This window comes from Pipistrellus kuhlii, unplaced genomic scaffold, assembly GCF_014108245.1.
Source record: "Pipistrellus kuhlii isolate mPipKuh1 unplaced genomic scaffold, mPipKuh1.p scaffold_m20_p_1, whole genome shotgun sequence".
In the NCBI taxonomy this organism is placed as follows: domain Eukaryota; kingdom Metazoa; phylum Chordata; class Mammalia; order Chiroptera; family Vespertilionidae; genus Pipistrellus; species Pipistrellus kuhlii.
The window spans coordinates 11,872,549-11,900,496 of NW_023425404.1; the positions used below are offsets into that span (position 1 = coordinate 11,872,549).

Sequence of the window (27,948 nt, forward strand, 5' to 3'; positions counted from 1 at the left end):
TAATGTGATATATAATACATTATCTGAATGACCTTTAAGACCAACACACAAACAAAAAACTAACAAAAAACTGTGACAACCTGTTGCTTTTTAGTCCTAGTAGTAAGCCAGGCAGTAGACACCTATTATTACGAAAATACCTGCAAATCTGCATGGTTAGAAAAATATAATTCTTAACAAAAAGCTGAGTGGCCTCCAAAGCAAGTTAAGCTAGGTTGAACTTTTTAGTCAATCCAATTCAGAGTTCCAGATGCTTGGTCTCCAGATGAGATGGCACTTACTTTGGTTTGCCCAATCAACATTTAGAATTCTTTCACTAGGAAAATAAATCCATCTAGAAAATTTAAGATTTTATCTTTGTTAATGAACTTCTGACTTACTGATATCTGAATTAAGTTAAAACTTCTAGAAAATTATGTGAATCAAATAAGCATCAACAAACTATTGTATACTATTGATAGCTTTTGATCTTTGTATTCAGTCACAGCATATTTTAACCATGTCAACTTAACCCTAAATAAATGATTCCCAAAAGAAAAGTCTCTGCATCTCATTACCACGTTACTTGCACAGGGAGTTTGAAGTGAGACGATTTACATTTAGTCTAAAAGATCTGAAACATTAAAGATATCAGGAGCTTGCCTCCAAATCAGCCTATTTTGTATTAAGACACAAACCCCACAAAATTTTAAATAAACTTAAAAGGATTAAAATACAAATTTTAAAAACGGTATCAGTTTTCTCAGATAAGAAAAACAAGGCTAATAAAAAAAAGCACAGTAAAATGCTAGCAAACAAATAAATCCCACGTTTGGTTCTCTATATTTCAAGAATATCTCTTAATAAATTAAAAATTCTTGTGCTGGTTGATCCTCCATGTCCAGATGGCAGCCTGGCTGGGTCCATCCCCCCTCCCAACTCCTTCAATTCTGATTTCTCTACCTCTGTAATGAGTCCCGTTCATTACTGGGGAATAAACTTTACTTTAAAACTCAAAAAAAACAAAAAAACTTGTGCTATCAAGGCATTTTTTACCTACACCAAATTTCTCCGAAATATTTTTGGACTTTTTATTCTATTCTGCTTCTAGTGAATTTCTTAACAGTCTCATATAGTCAAGAATTTCTTAAGTCTCATCTGGGACTAGACACATTAAATATTAAGTGACAGTTTCTGTTTCATTCCTTTCGGTGCCTAATATTTCTTCATTAATCTCCTTTCAGTGAAATTTTTTGCTATACCAGTATCTTAAAGTAGGCAACACTCTATGTTCATTCCCTAAGGCTATTTTACTTATTTGTTTGTTTTTTAATATATTTTGATTGCTTTCAGAGAAGAAGTGTGTGGAAGGAACATCAATGATGAGAATCATCGATCTGTTACCTCTTGCATGCCCCACACTAGGATAGAGCTTGCAACCAGGGCATGTGCCCTGACCAGGAATCAAACTGTGACTCCTGGTTCATAGGTTGACATTCAACCCCTGAAATACAGATGAAGCAATTGATAGAATTTTTGAGCGCCTGCTGGGCCCTAAGGCCATTTTAATCCATATCTTCCAAAAGTTGGCAGAGACTATTTCTGATTCTGTTCACTCTTCCCCAGCCCCTCTTGACATAAGATCACAGACAGCAAAAACATGTTGAATTTAAAGTGCTTCATGGGTGAGTACCACTTCTGATTTCAGTGGCATTCTGAACACTGCCAGTCAAAATATTAAAAGGTTCCGGCGAATGAAAGTAAAACATTCTCTGTTAAGAACATATATGCCTCTGTTTTCTTCTGAACCAGAGAACACTTTTTGTGGTCTTTTTACAAACAATTCTACTGGTTACCTTGTGATGTACCCTCATGCAACACAATAAAGGCGGCTGAGAAAGATCAGTACACACAAATGTGTTGTTGGGCTGGGACCGGTTTGGCTCAGTGGATAGAGCATCGGCCTGGGGACTGAAAGGTCCCAGGTTCGATTCCGGTCAAGGGCATGTACCTTGGTTGCGGGCACGTCCTCAGTGGGGGGTGTGCAAGAGGCAGCTGATCGATGATTCTCTCTCATCGATGTTTCTGGCTCTCTGTCCCTCTCTCTTCCTCTCTGTAAAACATCAATAAAATATATTAAAAAACAAACAAACAAAAAAACGTGTTGTTGGCCAAAAGCAACCTAAGTAGCTGGTTAAACATTACCAACAGTGGGAGGGTTTTTTGTTTTGTCACTTTTTTTTTTTGGGGGGGGGGAGGCTATTTAGTGTAGCAAATTGTACATTCAATATTGACTTGTTAATGAACTTAACGCCTTTTACATGTAAACATTCAGAATTTCAGGGAGGATAAAAGTACAGAAAGTTGTCAAGGAGTTCCCACTGAATTAATCTCCAGTACTTTAATTTCAAGTTCTTGAATCCAAAGTGATACTATTCAAATACTAATAAATATTATCTCTATACACACAGTATTTAATGTAGGTCATAAAACGAAGAGGTTTTTGTCTGTAGTCCAAAAGTGAACATTTAAAAATATTCAAGCCCTTTTGTGAACCCGTTTATGACTTGCTGAGTTGGATTACAAAGCAGGAATGGTGTTTGAGGAAGAGGCTCTTATGTGCCTCCTCTCATCTAGAAAATGACATCTTTTTCTTTGCAGAATGAAAAGGGAAAAAGATCTTCCTGTTTTTATATGGGAATGGCATTTGGTTGTTAAGTGTGCGTGTTCTAGGTTCCTCCTGGTACTATCCACAAGAGAGGAGTCTTTGCCGAAGGCCCCGCTTCTTAATCACGAGCAATCAATCTGGCAGGAACCTAAAAACCTGACAGGCTTCAAGGCTGCCTGCCAGAGGGCTCTGCACCTCCACACTCCTTCCCTGCAACTCTGATTAAAAAATCAACAATTCAAGTTCAGCAGTTAAGGTAATAGGCTCCTGAGTTCATGGAGTACATCAGTGCTGGCCACCAGGTGTCAAAGTCAGGGCAAGGAAAATAAAAACATAACAGCATCAAGGGAGAGAGTAAAAGGAGGGAGGGCAGGAAAGAGGGATGGATAAAGAGAGGATCAGAAACTAAAATAATAAAACATCATGTGACAGGACAGATGTACTCCAGGGAACAAGTGAATATTTAAAACCAGCAATAAAACAAAGGTGAGTGTTTTGAAAATCACTGAGCCTTGTATTCCAGCATGCACCATGGAATAACTGAGCTATTTAATATTCAGTGGGGATGAGGTTTGGGGATGTTTGGCTAGCATGTAATTGGAACACACCATATTAAAAAAGCAATAAACATAAAATTAAGAAAACAAGAAAAGGGGCACATGCTGTATAGCCCATGAATCTCATTGGCTTTATCATGAAAGTTTATTGTTTTTAATCCTAGTACAATCAGCTACCAGTTACATACAGTAAAAAATAAAAACAGCCACAAAGCAACGATGATAGATAGTCCGTGACATTGTACAGTGGAGAAAATATTTTCTGTCGGAATCCTCCAGCAGAACCTCACCTGCTTCCAGCAGTTAAGCTATCACTCCCACCCTCCCCAATAGTTTTTAAAAATTAACATCTTGCTTAGGCACAGCAAGATCCCAATATCTCTTGGGGACACTGAAGAACTTTAAAAAACTAAGGTGGTAGATATAAAACAAAAACTGAACCGTGGAAACAAGGTGACACGCCATGAAGCTCCAGGAAGCCTTGGCTTCAGATCACCTCAAAGCGAACCATCTGGAAGGAAAAGAAAAGACTGTCAGCCAGGGAAATTCAGTACCTTAGCATTTCAGTGCTCCACTCCTTCACAAATCTACAGAAGGCATACTTCCTTTTAGAATAGTGTTTTATAAATGTAGGTGGGATATACTTACTCAATACAGAAGCATTTTTAACAAAGCATGCCGTCTACTTTATCTCAAACCCTTTATCAACCACACAGCAGGACTTGTATGACTATGTATCCTTACCTTAAAGGAACAATGACTTCGTTCGAAAAACAAAGTCTCATATATATTTGGTTCGATTGAGGGCTTTTTCAGCCAGGTGACCACTTTCATCTGTGATCTTCTCCCAATCAGTCTGTCCGACCACAAAACCTATGGCCCTTTTCCTATCTGCGTCCTTCTTTTCCTCCAGGTCTGCCCATCTCACCTGGAAAGAACATAGCATTAGGTTGGGCTTTAGGAAAAATAAACATGCAAAAGGCCTTCCCCCTCTCTGAATATTTTAAGATAGAGGACAACTAACATGAAGCCAGTTTTAAAAATTAGAAATTAACTAGATGAATCGGAGAAAGGCAAATTCTTAAGTTACGGAAAGAGCTCTCTAGTTAACCACCAAGTCCTAACCACTGCAACTCCCAAACAGTTCAGCTTTTAGCTCAGTCCTGCTCCTTCCAACTCCTATAACTCATTTACTGACCTGTTTTTGTTTGTTTGTTTGTTTGTTTGTTTAACCTAAAGTAAGCACTAACCTGCATTCTCAATCCCTCAATCTCACTCTCCTTAAAAGACACAGTTGTGACTCTCATCTGCTTTGAATCCTTCCCCTACAGAATAAAATCAGGTTCTCTGAAGCTAGTTCTGTCTGCTCTTCTGCGGCATCTCTGGGCAGTGCCTACAGAATAATGACGTTCAGCTCGAAATAGCTTCTTAAATGTCAGTGTCCCTCCTTGTTTTCCTAGAGGTACTGTTATTGAGATTTACAGTCTCAATTTTTTGGCCATTTATCTTAACTATTAACAGAAAAATGTTAACACTGAAAATGTGGAGGTACATATATTTCATCCATGTCACTAAAAATATTTCTAAAATGAGTGAGTTCAGCAAATAAAACAAGGGATATGTTCACCTTTCACAGTCATCAAAGAAACAAACTGAAAGTCCACTTGAGCTACCATTTTATACCCAATTAAGCAAGAGAAACTTTAAAAAAATAAATTACATTTTAAAACCTTACCATTTTGGTAAAATTCGAATGTGATCAATTCTACTAAATGATCTTTTCTTATAGTGGAAATTAATCCCAGGAACCTGTCTGGTATTTGTAAAAAGCTGAGTTTATAGAAATCAAGAGAGCACAGGAAAGGAATGAACAATGAATTCTGTATTCCTTGCTACCTGTCAGATCTCCCGGTGCTCTGATGTTGATTTTGATGAGTGGGTTGAGAGTTAAAATTATTAAAAAACAAACAAACACAAAAAAACAAACTATTTGAAATGAGGGTGTGAGGCAGGGGTGGAGTACAAGTGGAGCCATTTTAAAGAAAAATAGAGGCCGAAACCGGTTTGGCTTAGTGGATAGAGCGTCGGCCGGTGGACTGAAGGGTCCCAGGTTCGATTCTGGTCAAGAGCATGTACCTTGGTTGTGGGCACATCCCCAGTGGGGGTTGTGCAAGAGGCAGCTGATCAATGATTCTCTCTCATCGATGTTTCTAACTCTCTATCTCTCTCTCTTCCTCTCTGTAAAAATGTCAATAAAATATATTTTAAAAAAAAAAAGAAAAATAGAACAAAAACTTCTCATTTGAGATTATTTGTTACCAGAACTATACCAAATTATCATTCCCAAGGAGAGTTATTTTTATTCTGTTGCCCCAACCTTAAAAGTGTTGTAAGAGGTGTCAATATAAGTAGTTCCTCGGTGGAGCTGAGCACATAAAGGCCACTAATCAGATCTCCCTTCCCGAACTCCTCAAGCTACATAAACAAAGGGGGAGGGGGCCAGGGGTTAGGGACTGTAAAGTATGCGTAAGAGCTTTGAAACCTGGAGTTCTCTGTAATGGCATCTACCATAATGAAGTTTTATTTTCTTACAGTAAGTGTTCTTTCACTAGTAGTGTACTGAGGAAATTCATAAAAAAGCAATGATGTATAAAGAAATGATACACAACCTTATTCTTAAGAAAAGTAAAATGAGATACCTTATTAGATTGTGAAAAGTTTGATAACAGCACTGTGGGGGCAAGTATGGAAAAATATGCATTTACTGCTGAAACCGGTGTGGTTCAGTGGATAGAGCGTCGGCCTGCGGACTCAAGCGTCCTGGGTTTGATTCCGGTAAAGGGCATATACCTCGGTTGCAGGCACATCCCCAGTTAGGGAGTGTGCAGGAGGCAGCTGATTGACATTCCTCTCTCATTGATGTTTCTAACTCTCTATCCCTCTCACTTCCTCTCTTAAAAAAATCAATAAAATATTTTTTAAAAAATATCCTACAATTCTATCACCCAAATTTTGGGGTGGGGGGTGGGGGGGAAATGCACTTACTGACAAGAGGGTTTTAAATAGATGCAACCTTTCTGGAAAACAATCTCACAATAACTGTCAGAAATGATAAATCATATTCTATGAGCTTGCAACTTTAGTGCTAAAAATCTAGCGAAATACTATTAAAGAGACGCCATGACTTTCATCATAGTATTTATATTAACAATAAAATGAAAACAGCCTAAGTATCTACCAACAAGGTACTGGAAAAATGACTGACTGTACAACCAAATATGGCACGCAAGGAAGCCATTTGAGTAGGTATTTATATAGAATGATGGACAGATTCACTGAAAAAGGCTTATGCAGATTATATATATATATATGCCAAACAACACCAGAATTGGTCACTATGACTTGCACTGTGGTGGCCAACCAGCCCAATTGGGGTCCCAATCAAGCATCCCCCCCAATCACCTATGGCCCCTCCCTTAGCTGGCCAACCTCTCATGTCTCCACCCCAGCCGGTCCAGCACCCACCCATTCACAAATTTGTGCACCGGGCCTCTAGGATATAATATGACCCCTTTTGCTTTGTTATTTTTGTTTTGAAGGATATAAACAAATGTCACTTTTACCGAATTTGATATCTATGTGGAAGACTTATCCAATTTAATTTCTCTGCTCCCTTTTATAACAAACCTTCTTCAAAAAAGCTGTCTAGCCGAAACCGGTTTGGCTCAGTGGATAGAGCGTCGGCCTGTGGACTGAAGGGTCCCGGGTTCATGTACCTTGGTTGCAGGCACATCCCCATTGGGGGTGTGCAAGAGGCAGCTGACCGATGATTCTCTCTCATTGATGTTTCTAGCTATCTATCCCTCTCTCTTCCTCTGTAAAAAATCAATAAAATATATTTTTTAAAAAAAAGCTGTCTAGCCTGGCCGGGTCACGATTCCATTCCCATTCAGAGCACCTGCCTGGGGTTGTGGGCTCCATCCCCGATGGGGACATGCAGGAGGAAGCTGAGCAATGATTCTCTCTCATCACTGATGTTTCTCTCTTTCTCTTTATCTCTCTTTCTCTCTCTCTCTCTCCCTCCCTCCCTCTCCCCCCCTCTTCCTCTTTGAAATCAATAAAAATATATACATAAAAAAATTTGTCTACATTTGCTGTCTGTACTTCATTTCCTATTCCTTCTTCAATCTGCTCCAAACTGGCTTCTGTCCTTCAACTTTCAAAGAAAATTTGACTGATTATTGATCAATCATAAGTGATCTCCATGTGCCAATTCAATAGCTATTTCTCTGTTCCCAATGTACCTTTCTTTATATCATTTAATGATGGACTACTCTTTATTTCTTGAAACATTTACCTCTACTTGAAACTTCCAAATTTTGGAGTCCTGATTCCTATTATCATTTCTAACTTAATTGGTCCCTCACTGAATTTACTTATAATTGTTGACTCAAACTTATGGCTCTTCCAGTTTTTCTCCAATTCAGTAAATGGCACCACATACATGAAGTGCTTATGACCAGAACCAGAAGAGCCACCCTGATTCTACCCACTACTGGACTCTCTACAGCTAATCCATAATAAGTCTATAAATTCTCTTTAACACTCTTCTCTGAACCTGGCTCTTTTGCTCCATGACAAAAAAGGCACAAGGGGCCATGCCAAAGCCCTTTAATGTTGATAACATGCTAGTCACTTCTGTTCTCCATTTTTAAGTTACTTGTACATTTTGAGCCGATAATTTGTAAAATCTGACTCATTTTTCTGACGTGTGATATGACATAGTATAAATTACATTGCTATAAAAAAAAAAATAGCATTCAGCCCTGGACAGTTTAGCTCAGTGGACAGAACATCGGCCTGCGGACCCAAGGGTCCCAGGTTTGATTCCAGTCAAGGGCACATGCCTGGGCTTTGGGCTTGGTCCAATGTGCAAGAAGCAGCCAATCAATGGTTCTCTCTCATCATTGATGTTTCTCTCTCTCTCGCTTTCCTCTCTCTTCCTCTCTGAAATCAATAAATATATATTAAAACAAAAATATCATCCATGTGGGTACCTGTTTATGACTTTCAAAAACCAGATGCCCAAAAGGACCCTCATCTGTTAGCAGTTAGTGACAAAGTCTCTTACCCTCTTCTTCCCAGGCTCAGAAGCACGCGTATCATAATCATCAGGGAGCTGCAGATAATCCTCCATTCTGCTGGCAATTGCCTCCCAGTCACGTTTCCTTTTAGTACCAGTTCTCAAGCCATCCAACTTGTCTGAGGGACAAACACAGAGCCGCAGCATTAAGGAAGAGTGAGAATTGGCGCATGACACACAAACAAGGGAAAAGAAGGCTGGAACACGGTCAGAGGGCACATCCACATTTCTGAGAGCAGCATTATTGAAGATCCAAACTATCTTCGCAGCTGAGGTAATACCAAGTTCTACGCAATTTCATTATTTATTTGATGTCTATACTGGCAGACATTACATGATGTTAATTTAAGTAACAAATATGGGCAGAGCAAGAAAGGCAGTTATCTCATGGCCTCTTTGTCCTCCATGCTGCCCTCCACCCCAACACAACACTTCAGTTCTAATGTTCTCAAGGAAAACGCAAAGTTGGATTAAAATGAATAACTTCTTCCATTCTTTCTTTCTTTAACACAGTATTCATACCACCCATTTGATCTGCAATCATGTTTGATACTGTATCATATGAAAAGCAGTACCTAAAACTTAATGAGCCAAGCTAAACTTTAAAAAGTTTTAGATGAACAGTTTCTTATGATTTTGACCTCTGTGAGAAGATTCACTATGAGTAATTGTTTCTGAGTAAATAGACTGCACTGATCACCACTTTCTTTGGTTACACCATGTAGTACTGTTGGCCTTTTGAGCCTAAGAGCTAGTCAGCCAAATTGACCAGATCTGAATTTTCTTTCTGAATTTTTTTCAAAGCCCTCAAAGTGTAATTAATGAATTAAATGATAGGGATTGCTGATTCAGAAATTATGAGATACAAATGTAGGGGTCTTTAAGAAGAACACACGATGAAAATGTGTAGTCTTTTGTTTGTGTGTATGATCTTTTTTATTGGTTAATACTAATTCTGATTCTACATGTGAAATATTATGAGTTATATATTTTAGTTACGTTGAAGCACTAAACTTTTGAATCATTTATACCGTGTTTCCCCGAAAATAAGACATCTTCCGAAAATAAGACCTACTTACAGGTTTCCTTCTGAGTGAAATATAAGGCATCCCTCTGAAAATAAGCCCCACCCCCCACCCCCCAGGCTAAACATGAGAAATTGGGTCCACTGATTCTGAAAGAAATGGAGTCACAAGAAATTCACCAGGAAATTCAGGAATTGGATTGTTATGATGTTCCAGAAGATGATGACATGATTGTCATTGAATAAATGAGTAAATTCTTGATACTGTAGGATTCAGTTTGTCTGGTTTGTGTTGACAACTACCGTACTACCGTACCATATACAGGTAATAAATTTCCTTTATTTTCATTTAATAATAAATGTGTACCGTATTCTTCTTCATGGAAAAATAAGACATCCCCTGAAAATAAGACCTAGCGCATCTTTGGGAGCAAAAATTAATATAAGACACTGTCTTATTTTCGGGGAAACAGGGTAGTTATATAAACACACTATTTCTAAGCAGGTCAATAAAGGAAAACTTGAATACTTCAGGACACTCAATATTTACACTTCATTAGACTCCATAAAGGTGCAGAGTGTATATAATAGAAAGCTGTTAGGCACCAAGTTGGAGAGTACTTGATATAAAAAGTACAATGGAAGCAGTGGCAGAAGAGAGGGTGAGTTTATGCTTCAAATGTAAAAGTTTCACACACAACTAACCGAACCATACCATACAGGCTAAAAAAACAAGTAAGATTTTGCATACTTGGCAAAACTTTATTTCCTAATATCTCCCCCTTAAAAGTAATAGTATTTAAAAAACCAGCAAGGCAAACTACAACACTTTACAAAACTCAGGAAATTTTATCATATCACTTTGGAAATTTTTTTACATGGATGAGTTAAACAGAAAGTTTCTTAACCTCTGTAAATCACATGCTGTACCAAATGGCTCTATCTACATGTATATGACAGGCCATATTATACAGGATCTTAAAGAAGTGATTCTTGCCGAAACCGGTTTGGCTCAGTGGTGGAGCGTCGGTCTGCAGACTGAGGGGTCCCGGGTTGAATTCTGGTCAAGGGCATGTACAATACATTGATTGCGGGCACATCCCCAGTGGGGGGTGTGCAGGAGGCGGCTGGTTGATGTTTCTCTCTCATTGACGTTTCTAGCTCTCTATCTCTCTCCCTTCCTCTCTGTAAAAAATCAATAAAATATATATTTTAAAAAGAAAAAAAAAAGAAGTGACCCTTTGCTGAAACCGGTTTGGCTCAGTGGATAGAGCGTTGGCCTGAGGACTGAAAGGTCCCAGGTTCGATTCCGGGCAAGGGCATGTACCTTGGTTGCGGGCACATACATCCCCAGTAGGGGGTGTGCAAGAGGCAGCTGATCGATGATTCTTTTTCATCGATGTTTCTAACTCTCTATCCCTCTCTCTTCCTCTCTTTAAAAAATCAATAAAATATATATTAAAAAAAAAAGTGACCCTTTGATTGTACAGGGACATAGTATTAGAAAACCAATGAAGTCCCACAAACCATAAAAACTGTTCTCAGTTTAACAGTGTAGAATATAACCAGAAGAGTAGGAAGCTCTCATACACTTTTATTAAATAACTTCAAACGATTTCCAAACATGATAAGATCACCTATGTATGACATTAATGTACTTCAAAGGGAAGTTTCTCATATCAATACCAAGAATAAGCATGGCCAAGCAGCAATGCAGAAGCACAGTGTGAAAACTGCAAGAACGTTTTCTCTTCCACCGTGACAGGCGTTACAGACCAGGCCTTCTCCATTTGCAACATGGAAGTTCAGAATATGTAATCTAGTCTGAACACCCTTGTTTGTCATGTTTAATTTGAAATCTGACCGTGCACATGTTTAAAGTTTCTTTCTTGGGCTGAAGAAAAGTTCATATCTCTTCCACATGGCTTCCTGGAAACCCGAACACACATGTATGGCATAAGGTGAGGGAGAGGAATCTGGGGTATGTTACAGAAGACAACTGGTGACCAATACACTCATACGTATGGTTTTCAGAGATTTGAATTTCTAAAGATGAAGTTTAATATGAAGATGAAAGTTTAAATATCCAACTTGACTGGTCCCAGAATCTTACCACGTTTTCAAGACAGTATATATTATTGTAGAGCAAAAAAAGTTTTTAGAAATGCCTATGTATTTTCCAAATAAATGATGCTTCCGAACACTTGTTTATAGTGAACCATACAAGGGTTATGTGCTTATACAAATCATAACTGCATTCCAATTGTGAAGAGATGAAACTGCCTAACACATAGAAGGCTAATACACAATAACTCATAAACAGAGACAAATGACAGAGATGAGAAAAGCAAAAGGACTTGATATGCAGAAACCTAAATCATGTCATTGGAACTTAAGTAGCTTCCAGGCTAAATTCCAGCATCTGATGTGCATTAGGGTGCCTGGGTCTCAGATGCAAAGGAGTCAGGTGTGACTGAAGAGGGGACACAGTTTTCAACAACTTTTTGATACTCAGGCCATATGTAATGCAGGCCAGCTCTGAATGTTTCCAAAATTATACCACTTCTAATCTGAAACACTCAAACAGAGGCTGTACTGTATACTGTACTTAATGAACACAGATCAAGAGTCTGCAATAAGATTTAACACACTCCTTGAAAGATTACAGATGAGTATTTTCTCATTGGCAGACTCATTTGTGAATCAAAATCCCTCACAAATTCAGCTCTTCTGGCTCAATGCGACGCTGCTAAAGCTTACTGTATCCATCCAGCTTAATCAAGTTACCAAGAGTAACATAAGAATGATGGTAAAGTACTAAAAAGAAAAGAATTGTACTGGTAATCAAGTTTACTGAATTTGGTATGGTAAGAAAGGCAACATAAATAGGCTAATTCTCAGATAAAGATCTTCATATTTTAGAGAAGACTGCTCTTTCCAGTTGGTCCCATGGGCCAATCTTAAAGAAGCAAGCACTCTCAAGAACGCTCACACTCAATTTGTCTTCCTCCACAGGTAGATCATGTCTCAAGATAACAAAGAGGTGCATAAAGCAAGTCATTACATGAAACATCAATGTCACTCTTATTAAAAGTAAATAAAAACCCAATTGCAAACATGTTAGAATTCATTTTCTAGATTCATTACTAGATCTTCAGTGGCTTTAATTGAAATGGTTTATTTAACAAATCCATTTCTGGAATTCACTATGTAACATTTTGTCTTTAAAATGTACTGAATTTGTATAAAATGTATTTTCTGAGAAGCAAATGGTAGACAGGCCAGAATTTTCCCCAGAAATCAATACCAATATTAATAGCATATTTTCTTTTTTTTTTTAAATAGATTTTTATTGATTTCAGAGAGGAAGAGAGAGAGAAAGAGAATTAGAAACATCAATGATGACAGTGAATAATTGATCTGCTGCCTTCTGCATGGCCCCCACTGGGAACCAAGCCTGCAACCTGGGCATGTGTCCTCACCAGGAAACAATATGGAATCAAACCATGACCTCCCAGTTCATAGGTCGATGTTCAACCACTGAGCCACACACAAACTGGGCAACAGCATATTTTCTTGAATCATTACTACTAAATTCCATTTTCCTTTCTCTTTAAAAATTAGGAAGGAAAACAGAAAATGGATGAGCTCAAGTTTAAGGCCTCTGGTTACATGCCTATTTGAAATATTTATCACTTTTACAATCCCTTTGTCTCTTTATGACTTTTCTTTGCCCTCAAATATAAACACTATTTTAGAGAACCAAAAAAGAGGGACATGATGTTTATAGTCTTACAGGTTATCCTAAAAACACAGAACTTCCAATATTCTTAATCTAATGTCAAAATAAGAATATCTAAAGCAGCCGAAACAGGCTTGGCTCACTGGTAGAGCGTCGGTCTGCGGACTGAAGGGTCCCGGGTTCGATTCAGGTCAAGGGCATGTACTTTGGTTGCGGGCACATCCCCAGTAGAGGGTGTGCAAGAGGCAGCTGGTCGATGTTTCTCTCTCATCGACGTTTCTAGCTCTCTATATCTCTCCCTTCCTCTCTGTAAAAAATCAATAAAATATATTTTTTAAAAAGAATATCTAAAGCATTATTATTATTAAAAATAAGATGTGGTTATTATTTTCCTACGTATTTAATTGCATTTAAAACTTACAAATGCTTTAAAAGTTTATAAAAGGAGATAGTTATTGTTAAGATTTCCCACAGAGGGAAGACTATTGAAAGAATAAGTCAGTAACCATGTACAATTTTCACATGACATATATTAGGAAAAATTCTAGACTTTATACCAAGTAACTATCCCAATAATACAGTAATACTACAGTTTATGGAATTATCTTTTGACATAGGATCTGGTCAACATCAATTGCAAATGTCATCAGTTGGGCAAAATAAAAGGTATAGCCTATGAGATTGTATGTAAAATGTACACCCTCTTATGTCAGAAACACAATCTGCCCCAAACAGTGAAGCAGCTAAATGACTCAAATTTATCCTATGATTTTATGATCTTTAGATGGTTATTTTAGTTCTGCAATAATAGTATGATAACCAGGAAGAGAAACATGACCGACAACCATACTTCATACATTGAGAAAAGGTCAATCTTCTCAAAAAGTCCTTATCACACTTTCTTATTTATTGTCATATCTTAATCTACATGTTAAATGATTCTCTTTAAGTAAGGTAAAAATAAAAACAAAGAACCCTGAAAAAATGTTTTGAAATAGTGGAGGAAAATCCAGTGGATATGCATGATTTTCTATTGGCAGATAACTTCACACTAAGCAACTCCAATTTTTGATTTAGATAATCATTTTAACCAGTTAAACCTTGTAATCTAGCACTAAAGGCAAGTTGAAGGAAAATGTAAGTGGAATCTTATAAGGTAGGCTCTTCAAAGACCTAAATTGTGTCTACCGCTCCCCACCTAGAAACTCCAATTTATTATACAAGGAAAATAACTGCCCTTTAATTAATTAATTTGTAAGCTTCACTATTTATTCTTACTATTATTATTACACAAAGTATTCACAATCTGGTTCAACGTTGGACTGCAGTCAAATACTCTTTTGGAAAAGCAGAAATCTCATTGGCACTAACATTTCTGATTAATCTTAAAGAATGAATTTCAGAAGTGACAGTATTTTATTACTAAATTTATTACATATCTCCATTTACTCTAAAACTTTAAGTCACATGTGTCAAACACAAGGCCCGCGGGCCAAATCCATCCCGCCAGGCCTTGCAATGTGGCCCGCACTGCGCTGTCATCACTGCACTCCGCTGCGTTTCCATCACAATGACAGTTTATGACTGTTCAGTAAACCATTCGGCCCGCGATTTAGGCTGGATTTTAGATTTTGGCCCCTTCTCTGATTGAGTTCGACACCCCTACTAAGTGATATAGAAGGTAGTTCCTTTAAAATGCTCTTCTTTCACTCTGTCACAAGATATAACTAGTTAAACTAGTTATGAAAACTAGCAAAAACAGTCTGGGGATGTAGGTAGGCCAAAAGCTTGGTTTAAGCAGAACTTTTGGGGAATCTGTTCTTCTTATAGCAGAAAGATCTATGATCATTACCATCAGGTATCACATATAAAAACAGGAAAAAGGAAATACCCACCTAGCTTTGCCTCAGATGTGTCCATCTCCCATTTGCTTTTCGGAATGTAACCCTAAATTGTACACAGAGAGAAGCTCGAAGGGTTAGAAAGAGACACATACATGCATATCACTTTTGAACTGGAAAAGCATTAAAATTGGGAATGGATTCAGCTTCCACTCACTAGTTATAAAAATATCTTTAGGGAAAACACAATCTCATTATCTTTGAAGAAACTGAATTTCCAAATTCATAAATCTGCAGTGCCCAGATTTCAGAGTAGTCACTTCAAAATAGTATCATGAAGGCGCTTAGAGGCAGCTACAGTTCAGGACATACAACTGTAGTCTGAACAACAGCTGTATAGTAAATAAGGTGAGGATATATGTGCTAAAATTACATCATTCAGAGTAGCAGAAGATTTCTAATACTACTTAGGTTATTTTCTCAATTCAACTGTTATTCTCAAGTGATAGTAGGCATGAGGTCCAGAGTGTTTTTCAAGATAGTTACTTTATAGTCCAGCATAATTTTAAACATTCAAGAGAAAAGAGAAAACTTGGTATCACTGAACACAACTTTGAAGTTCAACTTCATTTTTAAACGACTCCATCCACTTAGCAGATCTTACAAAGGTTAATTTTACTGAATCAACTTCAAAGCATTTCTTTTTTGTAATCTGGAATCTGATGATTATTTCTGATGTCTTCTAAAATTACATTTTCCTATTACATGAAAGACCAGAAATTTTCACAGGCAATTTATGTCTTACTTAATAAATTATGGGTAGTTTATTTCAAACAAAGTCCCATAAGATTTTCAAATTTCCCAATGTACCTATTTAACTATGAAGTAATCCTTTCAGTTTATAACCTGGCAGGTAAATGTATGCTTTTTTCATGTAATTTACCATGACTCCCCTTTTCCTTTATTTGGACTCTGTTCTCTGTTAGACCCTAACATACAGAACTTAATACTAGGACTTATAATAATACAGAACAGATTCAACAAAGGTGTCAGCATCATCTTTCAAGAATCAATATATATCTCTTGACTATTGGAAATGTTCAATTTCATAATATAGACTGACACACAGGTAAGTTGCAAAGTATGTTGAACATTTTATGACAGTAATATCTGTGTAAGAGTTTAATAGAGCATCAATCATTCTTCCAGGAAACCTATAGGTCTTATACATTGCTAGTATTTAAGCCAAATCAATAATTCAATTTCAACTCATTAGGCAGTATTTCAGTTTATAAATTATATCATCTTTTTCAAATACATTTTAAGAACAAACCAAGACAAAACTATGCTAAAGGGATGGTGTTAGAAGTTAATTAAGTATTGATGAAATTTGTACAAGTTATACCTCAAAAGTCATCTGAAAACCTTAAGTATCATTACAATAATTATAAATTCTGAGTCACATCAACTAGATTCACTAAAGCACTAATGAAGGCAAAATATCAAACCAATGATCTTTCTTACCCGCCCCAAATTTCTCTTAAACAAGAAAAGTTTGGCTTTCACCCAGCTATTATAATAAGTAGAGAGTACAAAATGCAAAGTTTATTGAAAATTTCAGTAAAATAGTCTGAATGATATGAGATTTGCTTTTAATCCTCTGGTTAAAATTCACCAAGAATCTTTTACTTTTGAAATAAAACCCAATAATAGAAAATCTAGACTCTGCCTTTTTGAATGGGTTAAGAGAAGTTTTATAACAAAGATAAGCAAAATAAGAATATTAGTATCTTTTACTCTTGGAATAAAACCCAATAGTAGAAGATCTGAAATATGCATTTTTGAGTGGGCTAAGTTTTATAACAAAGATAAGCAAAACAAATATATTAATTTCTCCCTGCTGGAACCACACCCTGTTCTTAAAACATCTTCTCACTGCTTAAAATGTTAAGCCACTTGGAAATAAAAGAGGTAGTCAAGCAGGGTAGAGTCCTAAGGCTTCCTTGCCAGTTTTCTGATATAAAAATGTAGTATTACAATATGTTTTATTTTTAAAAATCAAAAGTTCTGTTTTCACCTATACCTAAGCAAATCAGATGTTATGAATCAAGTCCTGAACTGAATCTCCACAAAAGAAAAATGGACCTTCAGAAAACTAACATTACAGACTTCTCACACAATCACTTGCTAGTACACACGCTGCAAGTAGCTTATGAGGTCAATAGCCGTATTCCAGGACAGCGTGGACTTTTAAGTGAGTTTCCTGCTTACATTTTAGCTCATATATGCCAGAATACAACCTAATTAAGAAAAATACTTTATTTAAAGAAAAGAAAAACTGAGACTCAAATGCCATTAACTTTAAAACTTATTTTTTAATCCACATATAAAATCTAGGAATGCAGAGGCACCATCTTTATATAAACACACAGTTTCTATCCAGAATCCCCATATCAGACATGGGTTTAATAGGACCACTCCTTAAAGAGCCTGTATTCTCTGGGAGGTAGGAATCATGGATCTTGCTTTGTATATTTTCAGAAGAATATGAGAAGCAGTTTTAGCAAGGGTTGAAATATTAAGTAAACCAAATAATACCTTGAATTTAAAAAGCAACACTATTTTAAGGCATCACTAATCTCTGTACCTCATTTACCAAACACAGAAAAGTAACATAATTCTATAGTTCACATATCATGATGACAGAGTAAGGCAAACATCTCTAAGACATATGATCAAAAACATTTACAGGAGATACAGGTACTTTGAATTCACACTATGCAAGCCTCGAATCAGCCTAAGCAAAATGCATTGCCTACACAGTCAAATAATTTTCCCCATCACTTAACAGAATAAAATGCAGAAGGACAAATCTAGAAGTCTATGGCAACCCTTTGCCTCCTCCTTCAATAAGTTTTCTGCCTCAGTTGACAGAAACTCAATAATTTTGAGATCTTACAGCAAAGAAGAGACCATTATGCATATGAGGTAGGCTGTACCAGATATCTGCTGAAGTGCAAGAATACCCTTTGATCTGTAATTGGTTTTCTTAAAACGTATACTCCCCTAAAGCCACCCACAAATAGATGAATAAATACAAGGTAAGTTTCTTAGCATTTTTAAAATTTTCTTGTAATACATAGTAGAGGGTTCTTTTGATCAGGAGAAAAATAAAAAATATCCAGAAGTCTCCTTAAAGATGATTATGGAAACTTCTACCTCTAAGGTGCACATCAACAGTAATAATCTGACCATCGATCTGAATTTAAACACCTAAGAATTTTAATAAAAAGACACTTTGTTCAAAGTGGTTGGTCTGTCTCCTACCAGTTCGTTTTCCTCTTCCTCTGTATCTTTCTTTTCTTCCTTCTGTTCTTCGATATTTGCATCAAAATCTTCCATCTCTACCTACACCACCCCAATAATCATAATAAAAAGAAGAATGAGTTAACATTTAAGAAAATGTTGATTCCCTCATTGAGTTCTGAAATGAATACAGTTGCCCAGAGAGAGACAGCACGAAATCACTGTTATTTACTAATTAATTTTTAATACCCTAAATTTTAAAATACATTGATAAAAGGCAATAATATTCCTGCTTTTCTTTTTTCTGGGATATTTATCTTTACGATTTCCTATGAAGTTGAATATAATGATCTGTCCTACGTTGATAATTATCTGTTTTGAATGCCTATGAATTATAAGATTTCCTTCAAGAACCTTTAGCCAACATTTTTCTAACCAAGTAAAACATGTATATGATCCAAACTTTAAAATGCAAGGAAGGTAATAGTGAACAGTAAAATGACGTAGCTTGGTCTGGAATGGTAGCAACGCAAATAGAGAGGAGATGGATTAGAGAGGTATTTATAGGGTGAAATCTGAATATGAACTGTATATGTGGTGATTCAGACTTCTAGTTTTTTAAGAAAATGCCCTTGTTCTTGGGATACCTATTGAAATATTGAGGGGTGAAGGGTTATGAGATCTGCAACTTCACTCTCAAATGGTTCCACAATAATAGTGATAACAATCCTATGTAATAATCCTATATAATAAAAGTTTAATATGCAAATAGACTGAGCAGGGGAACAATTGAACCAGTCACTGACATGTGCTGGCCACCAGGGAGCACATGCAGAACATGGCGGGCATTGGCCACAGCAGGATGGTGGAGCAAGTGGGGGAGGTGGGCACCAGACCAAGGTAGGGTGGTAGCTGTCATTGGAGTGAGCCTCTGGTGGTTACTGAAAATTCTTTGCTCCCTTGTGCCGCAGTCTCGCCTGGAGCTCGCATCTGCTGCTGGTGCTGGCCCCAGAGCTGTTACTATACCCGCTGCTGGTGCCTGGCGCTGGCACCGATCACCTAGCGCGAACAGTGGATGCCAGCTCTGATCACCGCCCATCAGGGCTTCGCCACCTCCCCCTGGCACCTGCTGCTGGCAACGGCCCCAATCGCTCCACACCGTCAATGGGTACAAGTCTGGCTGGCACCAGCAGTGTGAGGGAGCGGCAGCAGTGGGAGTGGAGCTGCTGGCAGCCAGGGGACCAGGGCCACGGTGGGAGGGGCCACGTTGGGGTGCAGAGGATGGACTGAGACCTGCCCCTGTGCCCATCATAGCCTTGCAGCCCACAGTTCCTTTCAAGGTGCACGAATTCGTGCACTGGGCTCCCTAGTAGTAATAATAATGAGGAAGAGAGAGAGAATGTTATCTATATAGAGAAAAATGTGGCAAAATATTAATAACTGATGAATCTCAATTGTAGTTGTACAGGTGCTCTTATATTATTTGTGCAATTTTTCTGTAGTTTAAATTTTTTTTCAAAGTAAAAGGGTAAAGAAGGGGTCATTTTGCACTGCCTTTTAGGCAAAAGATACTCACCTCTTCAATAGCAGCATCTTGCAACAAAGAACGAATGTCCAGACGCATCATATGACGAGGTGCAGTTTCCCAGTGATCAGCCATCTATTGAGAGATTCAGAGGGTCAAGCTATGTTTGTAAACTATTCAAAGACCAAGGGAACATCCAAGACAAATTAACTAACATTGTGAAGTCTAACAGGTTAGCTCCAGGCAGAGGTAGGCAATCTTTTTCACTTAGATACAAAGGATAAGAAACATTTACTAAAGCAGATAGAAAAGATATTTTGAAAGGAAAGGGAATAAACAAGAAATTCCAGACAGCATAGATGAGACAGCCTAAATAAAGTTTAAAATACAACACCTTCTATGTTTCAAAAAATCACCTTGTTTATTTCTTTAAGCTTTCTTCCATGAATATTTCTCTTACCACAAGTCTGGTTATCTGCACTCATTTCAGCCAAATACACCTAAGAAAGAATGAATAGTGATTAGGCAAACAAATACAGCACTTACATGATAACACAAAGTACTCAAAAATTATTTTAAGTCTATACCTCAAATCCCTTGGTTTTTGCTGCACTCCAAAACTGGTCAAAATGTCTAACTCTGTCATTGATGGCATCCAGGATGATGAAAGGGAAAAAGCCATCATCCAGAGTCTTTTTGAAAGTTTTGAACATGCTGGTGCGATAGGTCTCCTCCATCTCAGCTTCATATTCATATTCCATTACCTAAGATCCCCCAAAAGAGATATGGAGTTAGCAAAAGCAAAGAATCATCCAACACCTCTTCCTTAGTCAGCATCTGAATAGAGATGGATTTGTAGTTGTTACTTTATACCTCAGTACTAAAGTTTGTGTTAAAAAAACAGAAAACCCTTTTCTCCCCCCCCCCCCAAAAAAAAAAAAAAAAAAAAAAAAGAGCCATACTTCTCCTTTCACTGTTAATGAATTAGGATGTAACCATACCTTCTTTTTCACTTTCTTTCCAGAATCTGGATCTTTTTCTTCTTTTTCCACTTCAGTGATGAAGTAATCATCCAGGCTTAGAACTCTGGGAGCAGGTCCTCCAAATTCTACCTCCTTATCCTAAGAATCAGATAGTCAAGGAAGTTAGAGAACTAATGAAATAAATTAATAAATGTTTACACTAAAGATCCTTCTTGTGCCTAAATAATATTCAATCTTCTGGTGGTTTCAAATCAAACAGAAGCAAAAATATTTGTCTAAGCAGACCAAAACTTATTTGGGACAGCCTCTACCTATGGACAAATAAGAATGGATCAAATGGGAAATTCTGTGTTGATAAATGCTGCCTGGTAAAAAGACAAGCAGCTAATAAAAGCAACTGACTCATCAAAACTGGTTTGGCTCAGTGGATAGAGCATCGGCCTGCGAACTGAAAGGTCCCAGGTTCGATTCCGGTCAAGGGCATGTACGTTGGATGCGGGCACATCCCCAGTAGGGGGTGTCTAGGAGGCAGCTGGTCGATGTTTCTCTCTCATCGATGTTTCTAGCTCTCTATCCCTCTCCCTTCCTCTCTATAAAAAATCAATAAAAAAATAAAAAATAAAAAAATAAAAGCAACTGACTCTTTGGCTTTTCCATACTCACTCGAATAAGTTTTGCAACATGTGTCTTTCCACTGCCTGGCAATCCTCTCATTATAACAACAATCTGAAACACAATAAAAAAAAAAGAATCACTCAGATTTTTTTACAATAAAATCTTATAATTAACAATGGTCTGTGTCATTCTCCATGACAATTCACATGATATGCCATGAAACAAACCTTAATAAATTTGAAAGAATAGAAATAATATAAAGTACTATGACTACAATGGAATAACAAAAAACAAGAAGAAAAATAAAAAAGCACTTTGAGATAAATAAAAATGAAGACAGAATACCAAAACTTATGAGATGTAACTAAAGCTGTGCTCATAAGGAAATTTATTAAGAAGAAAAATCTCAAATCATAACCTAACCTTTTACATTAAGACACTATAAAAAGAACAAACTAAACCTAAAGCAACCAGATGGAATGAAATAATAAACACTAGGGCAGACGTAAATAAAATGGAGAACAGAAAAACAGTAAAAGCCAGTTCTTTGAAAAGATGAAAAAAATTGACACACTTTTAGACAAAGAAAAAGAGAAGACTTGAATTATTAGAATCAGAAATGAAAGAGGAGATATGACTGACAATCTTACAGAAATAAAAAAAGGATTATAAAGGAATACTATGAACAATTATAGGCCAACAAATTAGATCATAAAATGGACAAATCTCTAGAAAGACACAGGCTACTAAAAGCGGTTCAAGAAATAGATAATTAGGATAGAATAGGATAAGAAAGAGATTGAATTTTATATCAAAAACTACCCATAAAGAGCGCTGGTTGGTGGCTAAATTGATTGGAGTGTCATCCCGTACAAGTGTTGGGGGTGATTCCTGATCAAGGCACATACCTAGGTTGCGGGTTCAACCACCATTGGGTGTGTACTGAGGCAACTGATCCATGTTTCTTTCACAATGATGTTTGTCTCTCTCTCCCTTTCCCTTCCTCTCTCTAAAACATATCCTCAGGTGAGGAGTAAAAAACTATCCACAAGGAAAAGCTCAGGCCTAGAAGACTACAGTACATTATTGAATTCTAACATTTAAATAAGAATTAACACCAACTCTTCACAAATTCTTCCCAAAAACAGAAGACGAAGGAACAATTCTCAACTCATTCATGAGGCCAGCATTTCAAATCAAAGAGATAACCTGGATACCAAAACCAAATATATCACAAGAAAATCACAGATATCTCTTATGAATATAGATGCAAAAATCCTCAACATATTAGCAAACTGAATCCAGAAACATATAAAAAACATTATATACCGAGTGAATTTATCTCAGGGATGTAAATTAATATCTGAAAAATAATTCACGTAATATATATCAATATAATAAAAAACAAAAATACACACAATAGAGTAAAATAAAAATAATATAATAAAAACAAAAGCCTTAACTGAACAGAAAAAGCATTCAACAAAATCCAACATCCTTTCAAGATAAAAAACATTCAACTAATATAAACGAAAGGGAACCTCCTCAACTTGATAAAGAGCACCTATTGAAAACCCATAGCTAATATCATACTTAATGGTGAAAGACTGAAAGTTTGCTAAGATCAGGAATAAAATAAGGATATCCACTCACACATCTACTAGCCTGAGCAACTAGGCAAGAAAAATAAATAAAAGGTATCCAGATTAGAAAGAAAGAAAACCAACTCTATCTGCAGATGCCATTATCTTGTGTATATAATATTCTAACAAATCCACTAAAGATCTATTAGAGCTAATAAGTGAATTTAGCAATGTTTCAGGATGTAGGATCAATATGCAAAAATCAACTGAATTTCTATACAACTGAACAATCCAAAAATGGAATTAAAACTACTATATCATAACATTAAATGTGAATAAATTAAACAATCCAACTAAAAGGCAGAAATTGTCAGACTGCATACCACATGTGTCAAACACAAGGCTCTCGGGCCAAATCCGTCCCGCCAGGCCTTGCAATGTGGCCCGCACCGCGCTGTCATCACTGCACTCCGCTGCGTTTCCATCACAATGACAGTTTATGACTGTTCAGTAAACCATTCGGCCCGCGATTTAGGCTGGATTTTAGATTTTGGCCCCTTCTCTGATTGAGTTTGACACCCCTAGAACAAACATGACCGACCCAACTACATGTTGTCTATAGAAGACATACTTTAGATTCAAAGACACAAATAGATAGAAAATAAAGGGATAGAAATAGATATACAATATCATGCAAACAGCAACCACAGAAAATATAGATGCAAAATATACTAATAATAGATGACATAATTTTAAATGACTTATATACAGATACATCAAAATATCTGATAAAAATGTCCACTGCCAACTTAAAATGGAATGTAATTATTATGCAATATAAGATAAAATTAAAATGTATACATTTGGAGGTTACTAGGAAAATTTGCCAAGCAATTAAGCTCTAACTTCTGAGATTCTATAGGGTAGGTAATTTTTTAGATTATATGATATATTGGAGATGGTAAGATACCTTGAATCTCATATTATTAGTAGGTCACAGAAAAGTAGAGAAATTCTATTCAGGATATTAAATTTAAAAGATCTCGTCAACTTTTGATTTGCAAGAAAACTACATAGGACTCACTCTCTCAGGTCTGCTCTCTCGGCCAGGGGGTTTCAAAATATCATCCACGTTCTTAGATTCAGGTTTCTTCTCTACCCGCGGAGCTGGAGGTGGCTGGTGGCTTAGTGCAGGAGCTGGCAGGGGCATTCGCTCCTCGGGGTAAGTTCTTCGTTCTCCTAGAATTTCAGCAGTTGAATGAAATTACTACTTGTGTAGTAATTATTTAAAATTTTAACTCTTCGCACTTATCCTAAGGTAATATAATTCATAACGATCTGGGAGCCACTTTAACCTTTATTAGAAAATTTTTAAGTAATGAAAATCAAGAAAATTAAAAGATTTAGATATTATTTCAGGAAAACAGGATGTTTTGAGAAATTCTCAATTCAGCCTTATTTGTACTAAATTTAGGAAAAAAGTTAAGCAACAGGACATATTAGAATAATACTTACTGGATGGTTCCAAGTATGACTTAAGAGTTTGTAACTTCTGCTTTACAGTTTTAAGGACAAGAGTCATCAGCTTTAAAAAGTTTGTTCTTATAAATAGATATAGATTTCGTCCTAGCCAGTTTGGCTCAGTGGATAAGCATCAGCCTGCAGACCAAAGGGTCCCAAGTTCGATTCCGGCTAAGGGCACATGATTGGGTTGCAGGCTCCATCCCCAGTAGGGGGTGTGCAGGAGACGGCCAATCAGTGATTCTCTCTCACCATTGATGGATGTCTCTCTCTCTTTCATACCCATTCCTCTCTGAAATCAATAAATATATACATACATAAATTTTTCACTGCTATAAATTCCACTTAAACTAGAAGCACATATATAGCAGTAAAAAATTAAAAGCAACCTAAATGTCTAACAATAAGTCTTATATCCACTCAGTAGAATGTAATAGAGCCATTATATAATAGATTTATATGTGGAAAAAATGATCAATAGGAATAAGCACAATAAAGAAATTGTATTTATATTTTGATTATAACTTCATTAATATGTATGTGAAAACAAAACGAGAGGAGAACATACAAAATTATAATAGCTGTGATTGGTGGGTGGTGGGATTATAAGTGATTTTGTTTCTATTTTCTAAACTTTTAGTAATATAAAAAAAGCAATTTGTTTTACAATATTATATTAATTGCACTGCTATTTTTTATGATAATGATGCCATGCGTTAGAAACCTGAGTGCATTTTACTCTGTAAGTTTAAATCTATAGCTACAATGGGAAGTATCAGTTGGCATTCTCAACATCTTTATAGTTAACAAGGCACTGCTCTACCTCCAAACATGGATGGTCCCTCATAGGCTGGTCGGTCAGACTTTCGGTCATAGGATGGTCTATCAAATCCCCCTCTTCTGGATGAAGAATGGTCTTTTTTGTCTCGATATGACTGAGTCCTAGAAGGTGTAACAGGAAGAGGTTTGGTAAGTAAAAAATAATTGAAGATCTCTGTATCATAATGCAATACCATTACCTGCCCAGTTTTCTCTAAAAGTAGTTACTATTCATAGTCAATATTTATGTTTTTATTTTGCTTTTCCATTTAGATCTCCCTTGCATAGACATATCTAAAGAGCTCACAATTGCAAAAATAAATTGTTTGCCTACTATTTAAGTAATGACTACACCTTTATTAACGATACTATTTCCTTCCTTTTCTGGCTTTCTCCTTCACCCATTTCATTTTCTGGAATTTAAGCTAGCAAAACTCAATCATCTAGTTTCCTGAAAACTGGTCCAGAACTACTCTTTCCTCTCCAAATTACACATAAGAAAGAATATGTCACTAAATTTCCTTTGACTTTTGCTGAACTCAAGTATATGGTAATTACCTGGCAAAGTTATTTTTCATAGCATACCTATCATCTCGAGGTCGGCGTTCTCTGTCAAATCTATCTCGGTCATAGTCAATAACACCACGATCCCGGTCTCGGTCTCTATGTGTCTCTCGATCCCTTTTGAAATCTCGATGATCTGCCATGACATTGCTTTGACGATCAAAATAAGGCTCCCGGTCTCTGTCTCTATCATAACGATCACGTTGGCCTGCATGCTCTACAAAAACAATTAGTATAAAATAAGAACAATACCCTTTATTCTTAAATAAAGGCAAAAACTGTACAAATCTAACTTTAGAATTACTATAAGTTGTTGCCCTAATTTCAACTTATAAATCTTTTAGCTTTATTAAAAAGAGGCCCAAATAATCTTACCAAAGGGAAAAAAATATATGATAATTAGGTCCTAAAAGTTTTTTTTTTTAATGTATTTTATTGATTTTTACAGAGAGGAAGAGAGAATGATAGAGAGTTAGAAACATCGATGAGAGAGAATCATCGATCAGCTGACTCCTGCACATCCCCCACTGGGATGTGCCCGCAACCAAGGTACATGCCCTTGACCAGAATCGAACCCGGGACCCTTCAGTCTGCAGGCTGATGCTCTATCAACTGAGCCAAACCGGTTTCGGCCCTAAAAGCTTTAAAAAAAAATACTGATCTCTCAAGGACTCTTACCTGTCTCAAAAGCTGATCTTTCAGGTGGATCTGGGCGCAGTGTTATTCTTTCTCCATAGGGTATCTGTTCAACTTTGTTAGTGGACATATCTGGCAAACAAAATCAGGGATAAAGCACAATAAGAATGAAGCTTATGAAAGGCAAAATTGAAGCTAAAAATTCCTTCAGAATCCCAAATACAAACTTAACCATTATCACTCACCTCGGCCATGGCCATAGTCAACAGTCTGTTGTACTGGTGGTGGTTTGGACATTGGTGGCATACCCATTGGTGGCATTGGGCCAGGAGGGGGAATGGAAGGGTGAATAGGTGGGGGTGGTAACAATGGAGCAGATGGAATATTTACAGTTTCTGGTTTAAATTCTGAATTTAGTCCTTGTTCCTCATTTGAATCCCAGAGGCCATAGAAAGAATCTTCATCCCAGCGTTCCTGTTCTACCGCTGAAGTGTGTGGCTTTATCCCTGGAGGAGGAGGTAGTGTAGGAGGAGGAAGTGGTAGTGGTGGTGGTATTGGAATAGGTGGCCTGGTCAAAGGAACAGATGATCTTACTGGTGGAGCAGAGGGTCTTATAATTGGACCTGGTGGTTTACCCATAGGAGGTGGTGGTCTATAGGATCCTGGAGGCTGGAAAACAGAGTAAATAGCTTTAGTGAATGAGAGATGAGAATATTACCATGTTTTTGCACATCAAATCTGGTTTTCAATACATAAAAATGTAATAAACTATACTCATTCAAAATTCAAATCTTTTGTGCTTTAAAATACACCATTAGGGAGAAAATACAATTGGCCCTTGAGGAACACAGATGTGAACTGTGTGGATCCATTTATGCACACATTTTTTCTCCAATAAATATCTACACTGTTTTTTTGTTGTTGTTGGTCTTTCCTTCTTTCCTTCCTTTCTTCCTAATTAAGGTATTACAAATAGTAGTACATATGTGTTCTCCCCCCCCCATTGACCTCCCTCGAGCCTCCTCTTACCACCCCTCCACTCCCCAGCACTTGCCCTCACCTCCCCATATCCCCCAGTGTCTTGCGTCTATTGGTTGTGCTTATATGCATGCATACAAGCCCTTCGATTGATCTCTTATCCCCGATAGCTCCACTACCTTCCCCTGTAGTTTGACAGTCTGTTCGATGCTTCTTTGCCACTATCTATTTTTGTTCAACAGTTTATAATGTTCTTTATATTCCATAAATGAGTGAGATGATGTGGTATTTATTTTTCACTGACTGGCTTATTAGCATAATGGAAAACTATCCTTGTAGGTAGTTTTTTAATCCTCACCCGAGGATATGTTTTAGAGAGAGGAAGGGAGTGGGAGAGAGAGGGAGTGCAAGTGGTAAGAATTCCTTTTTTTTTTTAACAGCAGCATAGTATTCCATTGTGTAGA

At 37.0% G+C, this 27,948-nt stretch overlaps 1 protein-coding gene across 8 annotated transcripts in view; it reads right to left on the reverse strand.

The window, feature by feature from the left end:
* Positions 1–3,307: 3,307 nt before the first annotated feature.
* Positions 3,308–27,948, reverse strand: part of YLPM1 (YLP motif containing 1) — a 70,326-nt gene continuing 45,685 nt past the window's right edge. For 4 of the 8 annotated variants that reach the window (XM_045578661.1, XM_036431296.2, XM_036431348.2 and 1 more), the window contains 15 exons: positions 26,752–27,175; positions 26,549–26,638; positions 25,892–26,087; positions 25,311–25,429; positions 24,051–24,205; positions 21,432–21,494; positions 20,787–20,906; positions 20,373–20,549; positions 20,202–20,285; positions 19,837–19,920; positions 18,282–18,362; positions 15,009–15,060; positions 8,336–8,466; positions 3,949–4,132; positions 3,308–3,715 (listed from right to left, as the gene is read on the reverse strand). In XM_045578661.1, the coding sequence (XP_045434617.1) occupies positions 3,986–4,132; positions 8,336–8,466; positions 15,009–15,060; positions 18,282–18,362; positions 19,837–19,920; positions 20,202–20,285; positions 20,373–20,549; positions 20,787–20,906; positions 21,432–21,494; positions 24,051–24,205; positions 25,311–25,429; positions 25,892–26,087; positions 26,549–26,638; positions 26,752–27,175 (1,923 nt within the window). In that variant the 3' untranslated portion in view covers positions 3,308–3,715; positions 3,949–3,985. Of the gene's footprint in view, positions 3,716–3,948; positions 4,133–8,335; positions 8,467–15,008; positions 15,061–18,281; positions 18,363–19,836; positions 19,921–20,201; positions 20,286–20,372; positions 20,550–20,786; positions 20,907–21,431; positions 21,495–24,050; positions 24,206–25,310; positions 25,430–25,891; positions 26,088–26,548; positions 26,639–26,751; positions 27,176–27,948 lie in introns of those variants that run through there. The other 4 variants (XM_036431306.2, XM_036431317.2, XR_004986839.2 and 1 more) reach the window with 4 other exon arrangements.